At 50.1% G+C, this 12,033-nt stretch overlaps 1 protein-coding gene across 1 annotated transcript; it reads left to right on the top strand.

The window, feature by feature from the left end:
- Nucleotides 1-2,651: 2,651 nt before the first annotated feature.
- Nucleotides 2,652-11,581, top strand: LOC149330284 (uncharacterized). The gene is made up of 5 exons (XM_089560895.1): nt 2,652-2,916; nt 5,864-6,262; nt 8,316-8,432; nt 9,411-9,523; nt 11,359-11,581. Exons 1-5 carry the CDS (start codon nt 2,652-2,654, stop codon nt 11,521-11,523), a joined length of 1,059 nt encoding a protein of 352 aa, XP_089417021.1. The 3' UTR covers nt 11,524-11,581.
- The last annotated feature ends 452 nt before the right edge of the window (nt 11,582-12,033 follow it).

Raw genomic sequence — 12,033 nt, 5'->3', positions numbered from 1 at the left:
ACCAGGAGGCATTCTTGTAGATGATGACAGATATAAGAGAAGCATATATTTACAGCATACATGTACAAAGAGTAAAACTAGGAACAGCAGAAATGAATTTACAAAAGGAAAACAAATTTTGCGCTACTTTACTCTTCGACCTAGCAGGTTAGAGCCTAAGTAGCAGAATGTTACATGCTAAGCATGGAGCCCCAGCTCAGGCTGGTCTCCATCCGTTCACTTCGGTTTTTATAACCGTAACAAACAAAGAAATAGGGGCGGTCATTTTCAGTGGCCCACCCCAAATATCAATTCCTCAATCAAACATAGACCCACCCGTGGGTTGGGCACAGCCTCAAACCCAGGGTCTCGCTAAGAGCACAAACAAACAAACAAATACTACACCACTCTCTCGTCGGTAAGGGCATGCACATCCTCTCCCGTCGGGGCTCTCCTTCCGACCGGTCCCAAGCACACCACCGCCCCCCTCTCCACTCGCACTGCAAGTCAAGTTCTTGGCACAGAGGCGTACCTCCTGTCCTCAGTGCGTGTCATATGCAAACAATAGATGAGAGAGAAGCCGGTACGGCACAAACGGTGGGACGCTCGGACAAGAGTGATCGATGAGCAGGCGGATAAGAGTGAGGAACGCATGTGGTTCTACGTAGAGCTGTGCACGGGCCGCAAATTTTAGCCCGCGCCCGGCCCGAGCCCTACACTACTGACGGAGGCCCGGCCCGACACTGAAAAAACCTAAGCCCGCCCGGGCCCGGCCCGAGTTAAGGCCCGGCCCGGGCCCGGCCCGACCTGCAAAACTGAAATTGAAGTGATGATGAAACAGAAAGAGGTAATTTGAGGAAAATCAGTTTATTTCAATGTTTTTAAAATGCTCGGCTCTCATGGTCTAGATGAAAATTAGTGACTATATGCAAACACGGCGCATGTAGAGAGTTATCACTCCAAGTTATTATGTAAAAACAAGAAATTCTCCATTGATGACGGCTTGAGGCAAGTGCGGCGCTCCTGCAGATTAGTTTCGAACCTTGCAATAGTAGGGCGGCTGGAGCCACGCAGGAGCAATCGCGATCGCGAAACCCGGCCGGCCCGTCCGAGACAAATATACCGTGGCCCGAGCCCGGCCCGGGCCCGGGTGAATAGACTTCCGAAAGGCCCGAGCCCGGCCCGCGGGCCGGGCCAGGTATGGGCTTTCGGGCCGGCCCGAGCCCGTGCACAGCTCTAGTTCTACGCATCGCCTGAAAAGCGCTCTAATCGTCTTTTCCTGGGAGCTCTTTGTCGGCTCGGCGAACCAGCTAAGGAAGGGTTCCTATTTTCCCCCTCCTAATCTTCGTCCTTCAAAGACGCCTCGGTTAGCCTACGGCGGGAGGGGGCCCCGTGCAGATAGAAGTGCGTCGAAAGACCAGCTCCCTACTGCACTGTGCTTGGAGGGGCTTTCGTTCTTAATGGAAAGCGTCTGCAGGTGCAGAGGTCTTGCAAAGGATTGCAGCCGGAAATGAGCGGCCTTTCCTCGGTTGCCTTTCCGACATGCGTAAGGGGGGATTGGGGGGGGGGGGGGGGCGCCCTGAAGGTAGCGGCGGTTCCGCGGGGGCAGCGCCCTGCACAGCGGTTGCAGCTGGAAATGAGCGGCGGCCTTACAGGCATGTACTCAGAATCCTCACCTTCCCCATTCCCCCACCCCCACCTGAGAGGCATGGGAGACTGCCCTCCTCAACTGCTCTACACTGCAGTCCCAAAGGGCTCTAGTAAAGCGTGCGCCAGACGGGACCTCGTTGTGCGATGTCTCGGACTAAGGATACCGACCATGTAGCGGGGTCTTCTCACCCCCAAACTCTCTTTGAGTATTAAAAAAGTTTTCACCACCACCACCGGCAAGCTAGTGAGGAGCTAAGGAGAAGGATGATGCCCGGGCCGTGTTGGATCGGAGAAGCGCCTGAGTTTCACTCCGCCTGCTCACGTCGAAGGCGCGACAATCGACCTTCGAGAATAGCTACGAAGTATACTTACTCAATTTATAATTATCTCCTTCAGTTGTTATTTTAACGGTCGCGTTTGAACTGTACCGTTCATTTCTAATTTGTCCCGGGCAGCAATTCCTCGCCCGCAGAACACGAAGGGAGAGTGTCATCATCATCATCAGCCCGACTACGCCCACTGCAGGGCAAAGGTCTCTCCCATGTCTCTCGAATTAACCCTGTCCTTCGCCAACTGAGGCAAGCGTAACCCCACAACCTTCTTAATTTCATCCGCTCATCTAACTTCCTGCCGCCCCCTGCTACGCTTGCCTTCTATCGGAATCCACTCCCCAACCCTTAAGGACCAGAGGAAGAGTTTAGAAGAGGACAAAGAAGAAGAGGTTCTCCCTTGCACGCTGCCTCAGAGAGGTTTGTTTGCTTCTCTTCTGTTGCCTTCTTATACAGATCAAAGCCTCCCTTTTTCATCTCGCCCTGCTGACAACCCGTTATATAGCCGCTTCAACAAGTTTGGGTCTTCCTACTGCTTTCCTTCTTCACGAACTCTTCCTAGTCAGTTGTCCCCGGACGCAAGTGCCATGGAGCCGCGAAGACGACGACAAAGACGGGTGATCAGATCCCGGCGCTCAGGGGTCCCCGCTGCCGCTGGAGACGCCGCGTGTAGCGGCCGTGGGCTGTACGGCGATGCTTCGCGTCGTCGGCGCCGTCACCCCGGCGGCGCATGGCAGGCCGTGTCTTGGGCGGGAGAGAAGAAGCGTCACGTCGCGGCTGGAGCAGAGGCGAGGGTTCGCATACCTCGGCGCCCTCGTCCTGCTGGCGTTGGCGCTGTTTCCACCGACCACCGGAGAAGCGGAGGGCAGTTTCGAGCTCCTAATGGCTGCTGCCGGCCAGGGATCTTCGCCCATCAAGCACACCAAGCCGGCCGACATGGACGGAAGCTACCGGGCGTGTGAGTGCGGAAAGTGGATGGCGCGACGGAGCAAATGATTTGAATTAAGGGATATGCGTTGTTGACGGTATGGTAGTACATTCTAAACTCCAATGCACCTATATGGGAGTAAAAATGGAGTAAAGTCCGCCGCGGTGGCTCAGTGGTTATGGTGCTCGGCTGCTGACCCGAAAGACGCGGGTTCGATCCCGGCCGCGGAGGTCAAATTTCGATGGAGGCGAAATTCTAGAGGACCGCGTACTGTGCGATGTCAGTGCACATTAAAGAACCCCAGGTGGTTGAAATTTCCGGAGCCCTTCACTGCGGCGTCCCTCATAGCCTGAGTCGCTTTGGGACGTTAACATAAACCAAACCAAACCATAAACCAACCTAAACTCCTCCACACCCTTTCATAAAAAGGGTGTGCGCTAGAGGATAGTTTATTCCCTTTTTACTCCTTTCTGTTCAGTAGACCTTATGCGAAATGCACTGCCATCTAGCGGTCGCCGCGCGCGATCCGCCATGTTGGAGGACAGCCGCCGGATTCACAGCACGTACTGGGGCACGCTCGTCGCGCGCGCTCGAGTTTCACCGTCCTCAGTATGCCCACATATTGCTTAGTGCCTTGCTGTAAGCAGAAGGGTCACAAAGGCGCCCAGGGAAAAAAGGCAAAAGCGCTTGATTTGAGCGCATTTCTATTTTTGGTCTGCGATCCCCGACATCCGCGACACAAAAGTTGCAGTACCGTCACTACATGTCGAGACGTCGCGAAATGCATTTCGTTATCGCCATGTAGCAAATGAAATTAGAAATAATCTTTGTAGGCACGAAGAAAATATCACACAAAAGTAGTTTTTCTCCTGCGATTGCCCGTGAAGTGATGCGATTATCGGCCTCGCAAGAGGGTAATCGTGATCAGCTGTTCAGTGGTACGGGTCGCGCTTTGTGAGAACCGTCGCTGCTAGCGTTATCCCCCGCAGCCGTTACACGCGTTAGTTTTTAGTGCGAATATTTGTTTCGACGGAAACACCAGCAAGGGTCAAGTGCCCGTGACACGGAACGTTTGTGCACTGCAAGTCAGTCAATCGTTTCTGTTAGACCAGGAAAAGGTGCCTATTTTGTGGAGCGATGGCTTGTTTGTATGTAGCGATTTCACTTAACCGGCCGGTTTCCACGAAACAGTGTGTTGTGTAAAAAAAAAAGAAAGGACCGTAAGGGAAGCCGCTCAAGCGGTACCATAGTTCCAACTAGCAGCGGGAATGCATAACGAGTGAAGAATCCTTCAAAAATCTCAGTGCACAACTGCTTGCTCGTCGTGGTAAAACCATAGACACTGCTGCATTCACGGGCTACGTGTTTTTAACGGCGATAGTCCAAGAATGGTAAACAATTGTGTAGTGGGGTCGTGCGGGGACCTAGGGGTCTATGTGCCCGGTAATAATAATGACGTTTTCTTTCTCTGTCTAGGGCACTATAGGGCAAACTAGGGGCTCTGGGCACTAGAACACTAGGGCAAACAAACAAATGCTGTATGAACTTTTCAAGGAAAATGAAAAGCGTCGCATGTTGAGAGGCTACTTCTTTCGACGCTGCCAACATGAGCGTGAAGTTTACTATCGTTTGCTGTCGGTGTCGACGCAACACACAGAAAACGCTACCACAACAGCAGCAATTCAAGCGGCACGCCCGTTCGCAAAAACTATCCAACCAAATAAAAACTGACTCAAACTAGACCGAAATGCGCACATTTTTAGCCGTAAACGAAAATTACACTTGCTTCGTACATTTCTTGGTGTTCATCGTCGGCAAACTGACGTAGGACTCCGTGAAAAACTTGTAGCTTCGTACCCGCGGTGGCGTTCGGAAAGTGTTTTGGTCGCGTAGTAAGCATCTGCGAAGTCACTTGGAAACTTGGGCAGCAGAAACAGGTCGACTCACCATTCAGTCATGTTTACAGGCTCAAGCGACAGGAAATAAGATTTTAGCGCCAGCACCGCAGTAAGGAAGCTAACGCAGGGCACGCGTAAATCCAGAGAGCAGAGGCGGAACGAGCTTCAGTCATCCTCCAACATGGCGGTTTTCCGCTGGTTCTTCTTTTCTCCGATAGATGGCAGCAATTTTGCATAAGGTCTATTGCGGGTAGCCGGCAGAATCACCCGAAAAACAGAATGCCAGCAGTGCCGTCTTATTGGCTCGCTGTGGTCACGTGACTTGCACAGCCCACCGCCTCGAGAAAGATTTTTGTTTTTCTTCTTATGAATGGAAGAAGGAAAATAGGACTAATCGATATTTGTTTCCCCTGGGGGCGCGTCGCCTTTAGGTGTCATTCTGTGATTCTTTGGGTTAGGTTTAGTTGCCGGCAGTTCTTTGTGCAGGGTGTTTTGCCGGCGCCATTCGTCGTTTGCAGAGGCGCAGACGATTCCGGGGTTGCATCGTGGGCTGCCGAAACAGGCGAGCACGATTACTTAGTGCAAAACTAAAGTTACCTTAGTATATGTAAGCCCTGTGCGCAGTTTCAGCGTGAACGAATCAGCAGTTGAGTCGAAAGGATTTTTGAAAACCGCTACGGTGAAGATAAATGTCACCCGATGCTCCGACGCTCAATTTTTATTGGTCATAAAATATAATCATGTGATCCCGTATGGCTGTGCCATTGCGTTTTGGTGCGAAAGCACTATTTAGTACGGTTCCAACCAAAAATCTTGTGCGAAGCCTCGCAGTAACCGAGTAAGCTCGGGGAAGTGACCTTGAGGGTGACCTTGGCACCCTCAACGTCCCTTGCTTTGGCAGCTTTCAACGAGGAGTTCGAAAGCACCTTTGCTTCCGCACGTCTACTCGGTTTAACTGTATACATTAAAACCCTACCGCCTTTTTTGTTATATAGCAGGCATAATATACATATATTACACCCAACTAGTATACTGCCGTCGTAGAAGAAGTGACCTGCAATGGATGCGCGCATGCGCAGACTACATGACGGACTTCTGCAACGCGGGCCAGAAGCCGCTGCCCGTGCACCTGTCCCTGCACAGCGACCAGGCGGGCGTGGTGCTCTACTCCCACCGGCGCAACTCGACGCCCCGCGCCAGCATCTGCCAGCTGCCCTTCCAGGTGGAGACCGCGGCCAAGTTCGTGCTCTCCTTCCGCTTCTTCGACACCGTCTCGGACTCGTTCATCTGCTTCATGTACCTCGAGCTGGTCTCCACCACCGAGACCACGGACCTGCTCTGCGGCAAGGACTACACGGGCACCAAGAGCATGGTCAAGGCCAGTTCGTCGCTCACCCTGCGCTGGACTGTGTCCGCCCGCGAGGTGCTCCGGCGGCTGGGCGGCTTCGAGATCATCATCACCGGATTCCAGCAGCCCGGTGAGCATATTACTACGCCGTGGCATCGCAGCGAAAACCCGGCACCGTCCGGCGTTGCCCAGAAAAATCTTGATTGGCTGGCGGACAGTGACGTCACTAGTGACCTCACCAGAGTGGAGAAACCCCATTGGCAGGATGATGCGACGTCGCCAGACCGGTAGTCCCTTACAAAATATTTTTAGGCAGTTTATGGTTAGGTTTGGTTTGCTTTATGGGGTTTAACGTCCCAAAGCGACTCAGGCTATGAGAGACGCCGTAATGAAGGGCTCCGGAAATTTCAACCACCTGGGGTTCTTTAACGTGCATTGACATCGCACAGCACACGGGCCTCTAGAATTTCGCTTCCATCGAAATTCAGCCGCCGCGGTCGGGATCAAACCCGCGTCTTTCGGGCCAGCGGCAGTTTATGGACTTCTCTCTATAAAGTCTATAGACTCTCTATAGACAAATCCCAGAGAACAGTCTATAGGCAATACAAATGCTATAGACAATCTATAGACAATCTGCAGATTTATGGCCATATATTTTTAGTACACTTTTGCCTATAGGCAGTGTATGGACTACGAATAGACAAAAAGAAATGTCTATAGGAAGGCCATAGAGCCTATAAGAAGTCCATAGACTATTTTTGTAAGGTGACGTCACCAGACCAGGCTCGTTGGTGTGGCCATGCGGTGCTCGGGAAGAGCAACCTCGGTCTTACAAGGCCCTGCAGTCCCTTCAGGAAAAGGCATCAACGGCATCGCATGCTATCGCAATGCCAGCATAATGAAATTAGGTGTCCTTGAGGGTTTTTTGTTGTTGTTTTCCCTTACCAGAGTTGAGCGTGGATTCAAGTTCGATGGAAGGGAGTAAATGACCGCTGGATGCCCATTGAAAGTTTATTGATGGATCAGTGTAGTCTTGCTCTTCCAGGAAGAAAATTCAAGGAGATCCGATCGTTCGCAGTTGACTGTAAATTTGCCGCACCTCGAAATTCATCGCCGTCTCCATTTTTGCCTTTCGCTGTCCGCCGTAATGATGTTTATAACCTTGAAATAGCAGTCAAACTTGAACTTCTCTGTTTTATTTGATAAGGCGAAGAAAACGTTGCCATTAACATTTGCCTTTCGTGTGAGCGTACGAAAACGATGTAACTTTCCGAATTCGTCGTAGCTGGAAAAAAATAATTTCCGCAATCAAGGGATCAAATCGACGACGACCACAGTCAAGCTATAGCGCAGTTGCGGGCTGTTAAGCTAACTAAAATGAATAGTTGACGAATTGTAAAAGAGAAAATTCATTGACAATTCTAATCGAAAGGACCTTCAATAAGATTAATGTTCAATTCGTGATAAACCCTAGATCTAAAATACCATGTTTAAAAATAATTTTTCTTGCGTTTGAGTATAATCGGACGAGACGCGCCAACCAATAAATTATAGTTCAAAAGCCGAGAAGGAACTCGGAATGTTAAATTCAAGTTGAACAAGGTAAACTGCTCCAGGAGGCATGAGAACTAATTTTCATGAGGCGTCAGGTCCTCCAGACTGAATAGGTGCCCATTTCAATTATAATGGAAGCGTGTCAGTGCTAGCTCAACACCTGCGCCATTTCGGATACCTACCTCATTAGGCCTGTTTACATGAACTCGATAGAGTCGAGTCGAGTTTGCTTGTCGGGTAAAAAACCAGTTGTCGGGTTCACGTAAACGCTGTCGGGTCGAGTAAAATAAGTGGGAGAGCGAGCCGAGTTAACTCGCCTGCAGGGGGTAGGTTAACTCGCTTGAGTCGGGTTAGCGTGAGGGGAGAGGGTAAATGCGAACCTGTTTTTCGTCTGTGCCGTCGCGCCTCCGAGACAGCGGTGTCGTGCCGCCATCTTGGAGGCTGCCACTGCCCTCTCCCGCTTGCGCTGTTTGACGCTTGGTGTCGCTGGAGTTGAAGCGGTCTCGACTCGCCGAAATCGAGTTGATGTAAACACGCAGTCGTCGAGTTCGGCTGACCTTGCCCAACTCGATCCCCTGACTCGATCCGCTACTGTCGGGTTCGTGTAAACGAGGCTATTCATATCGCAGAGTCCAGCGGCTGTGGCAAGGGCATGACGAGGTGCTCCAACGACCGCTGCGTCTGGAGCGGCTTCAAGTGCGACGGCAAGGACAACTGCGGGGATTTCAGCGACGAACGCCTATGCTGTGAGTTCGACGCCACACCCAACTTCACTAGAAAGTCAGCGCCTTCTGAACCACATTCGTAAAGTTGCTGGATAAAATGTTAGCGTGCGAATGTCCTATAGTTACGAAGCACGTGTGCGAATAGCATTTATGCAACGGTTACGTCAGCAAGACGACGTCTACAGTGCACGACAGTGTCGTGTAAGCCAGCACAACTTGTGCTGTTTGTTCTTTAATCGGGTGCAGTTCCGGGTATTTTTTCCGAACTGTCCCTGGTCGAAATTTATCTGGAGACTTCCACTACGGCATCCCTCATAGCTTGAGTCTCTTTGGGACGTTCTCATGAGACCTTGAAACCAATCAGGTATCGCAAATGTTTGGTTATATCGCTGGCCAACAAATGCATAATGTCAATATTGTTACTATCAATAGTCTTACCGTCGATAGTTTCACTATCGATAGTCTTGCTATCGATAGCGGTACTATCACTAGCAATACTGTCGATAGCATTACTATCGATGCTAGACTATCGATAACTATCGATAGTAGCACTATTTTTTTACACTATCGATAGTTTTAAAAAAACTACCGATATTATCGATAGTCAATTTTCCGATAGTTTTGCATCACTACGAGTCTATAATATATACAGTCTATATAAAGTCTACATAGAGTATTATATTGAATATGGACGAATACATAGTTTAAACTTTTTGTGGGGCTCGTTTGTCATCTGCTCAGAATATCTATTCAATGGGTTGTTCTGTATCTATGTCCTTGCACTTGGTAGGCATGACTGACGGGCCCTCATTCGTGCCTTTGCATTCCTGTTGCGTCACTTGTACAGCCTAAGCACAAATACGCCTATATGGGAGTAAAAGGGAGTAAGGTGTTCTTTGCTCCCTTTTTAGTCCTTTCTGTTTAGAGTGTACCCCACGTCTTGCACTGAGTAGTCTTGCTCGTGTTCCGACAGCCGCTTCCTATCTCTCTCCCGTGCAGTCGCCGGCAAGCAGGATTTCACCCTGTACCTGATTGCGCTGTTCGTCATCTCGCTCATGCTGCTGGCTATAGGCGTCGTCTTCAAGATCATGTATAACAAGTACCCCGTCGTGGTAAGGCGCGGCTCTCGGAGGCAGCGCACATGCCCGCTGGGGGTCTGGTCTGTACGTGGCGCCCTCTGTTGCACGGAGGCAGAGGTTCAAGTGGACTCCGTGAGGCGCGGTGCGCCTCACCCGGACCTTATCAGACAACAGGATAACCTACGTAGAGCCCGAACTGGAACAGTCACGACCCCCATTCTTCTGTCTAAAATTACCACACAAACCTTCGATCCCAACTGCTTACATTGCGGTAACATAGCAACATAAGAGCACATCCTATGGGACTGTTAGGAAAATCAACCTCCAAAACACCTTCTACCGGCTCCCTCCCGAGAGGCCTGGCTTAGACTCCTGAGGGAGCCGGACAAGAACACGCAAACCAAGCTTTCGGACTGGGTGGGAAAGGTCGCCCTCTGTGAGGCCATTATTCACACCCCATTGATCTTTTAGATCAATAAAGTTTCTCCAATCCTTCATTTTGTGACGTATGCAAGAAATTAGTACACGGAGATATCAAAGAAGTTTGATAGCGAACTGTGGACCTGTCATGTCCTGTAAATTGATCGATTTAAATGCATAATATACCAGGTGTTCCACCTGAGGTGTGCAATTTTTAAAAATAAGGTTTTTCGGTCAATTGGAAGAGCGCTTTTATAGGCATAGCATGCTCAACGGTGTAGTGCATCGGAATATAGCTAAGAGAATACTGCTAATTTGAAGAATTCTGATCGTGAGGCAGTATTACGGAAATTTTCAAACTGGAAAGGCAGTTAAAAACGAACTAATGATGATAAGTTGATTAAACTTCGCAAACTGCATCAGCATATTGTCCGCCCCAAGTAGTAAAAATATTGCTTCTGTGAACGCCGATATCGAGCAGATATGCGTGCCGAAACTAGCCATATTTTACTATATTTAAAAGGCCCCCGATCGAACACAATTCAACGAACGCATATTCTGAGACCATTTGATACTACATAAACATATGTTCTATATGTACTCGACAAACGAAACTGTCCCAAGTGAAGTAGTTTCTTCGGAAAAGTTCTCCAAGTAGATCATATTAACAAAACTACCGAATTGGACATCTGCAATACCACCTCTTGTGCAGTTGATAATGCAGCTACACATTAGCGGTGTGCGTCAATTAACAGAATGTACAGTCCCCTCAAAAGTATACAGCCCAACGGCTTCGGTTCTAATCTGTTTAGCGGAGCTCCCTACAGCACACCTAGCAATCCGAAGCTTTGGACGATTGAGTCCGCAGTGGCTCAGTGGTTATGGCACTCGGCTGCTGACCCGAATGACGCGGGTTCGATCCCGGCCGCGGCGGTCGAATTTCGATGAAGGTGAAACGCTAGAGGCTCGTGTACTGTGCTATGTCAGTGCACGTTAAAGAACCTCAGGTGGCCAAAATTTCCGGAGCCCTTCACAACGGCGTCCCTCATAGCTTGAGTCGCTTTGGGACGTTAAACCCCACAAACCATGATTGAGGACGCGAAGCCATTCCTCTTTTGTTTACAAAGCACGCTGCAGTCCTCAAAAGCAAAAACTTTCGGGTGTATGCTTTTGACGGGGTGGGGGGGGGGGGGGGATGCGCATTAAGCTTTAGAATAATGTGCATATTGTGCTGCTTGATCAAGAACAACGCGCAGAATGCTGGCGCGAATATAGCCTAAAATGGAGCATTTGCGCCGCCGGAGTGGGACCCCGCCTAAAAGCACCCCAGATGGTCTAAATTAATATGTACCCTCCACTACTTCACTAAGGCGTCCATCATAGTCGATGTGTCGACTTTAATTTAATTTACTTGTTGCCCGATTTCAACCGAGGGGATGGGTGCGCAGATCGCCGGAGGTCCAGAGCCCCCGCCACCGTCCGACGTGCCCCGTGAGGGCATGGTGCAGACCGTGCTGCTGCCGGGACCGCCACCCGCCATGGTGGTCCGACGGAAGTCCTCCCAGCAAGACGGAAGCAGACCGGGCTCCAGAGCCGGCAGCATCGGCAAATGAGCGCCGAAGCAGTATAACGTCAGATGATGAAATAAATTCCAACATATTTTATGCGTAAGCGACGAGAAATTTGTGAAATTATTGCCGATACAAAGCCTTTTCGGCGCATACTGCACCCTTCACAATGTCACGGTTACTTCATCAAGGGTAATGGACTGGATGCCAAGAGAAGGCAAGCGTAGCATTGGGCGGCAGAAAGTTAGGTGGGCGGATGAGATAAAGAAGTTCGCGGCGATAAGTTAGCTACAGCTGGCACAGGACGGGGTCAATTTTGAGGGGTGTGATAGAGGTCTTTGTACTGCAGTGGGCGTAGTCAGGCTGATGATGATATCATCTTTATGCGCGAAAGAAACCAGTTCCACTAGGGCGTGCAATCCTTGTTAAAATTTCTGAGAGACAGAAGTGAATTATCTCGCCTTGTGGAAATGCTCGGTGTGAATATTTGCGCGCGGAAGTTTTGTGTGTTTGCTTCACTTCACTTTTCTCCCTGATCAGAAATATATTTTCAAG

This window comes from Amblyomma mixtum, chromosome 9, assembly GCF_055824585.1.
Source record: "Amblyomma mixtum isolate Tamu chromosome 9, ASM5582458v1, whole genome shotgun sequence".
NCBI lineage: Eukaryota > Metazoa > Arthropoda > Arachnida > Ixodida > Ixodidae > Amblyomma > Amblyomma mixtum.
Note: the sequence above shows the minus strand (reverse complement) of the source record. Positions and strands in the feature narration are given on the sequence as shown.

Bases quoted from the DNA above. Each gene is read 5' to 3' on its own strand.
- LOC149330284 (XM_089560895.1), top strand. From the start codon at position 2,652: ATGCTTCGCGTCGTCGGCGCCGTCACCCCGGCGGCGCATGGCAGGCCG. The intron at 2,917-5,863 runs GTGAGTGCGGAA...GCGCATGCGCAG, and splicing joins GGACGGAAGCTACCGGGCGT to ACTACATGACGGACTTCTGC. The intron at 9,524-11,358 runs GTAAGGCGCGGC...ATGGGTGCGCAG, and splicing joins ATAACAAGTACCCCGTCGTG to ATCGCCGGAGGTCCAGAGCC.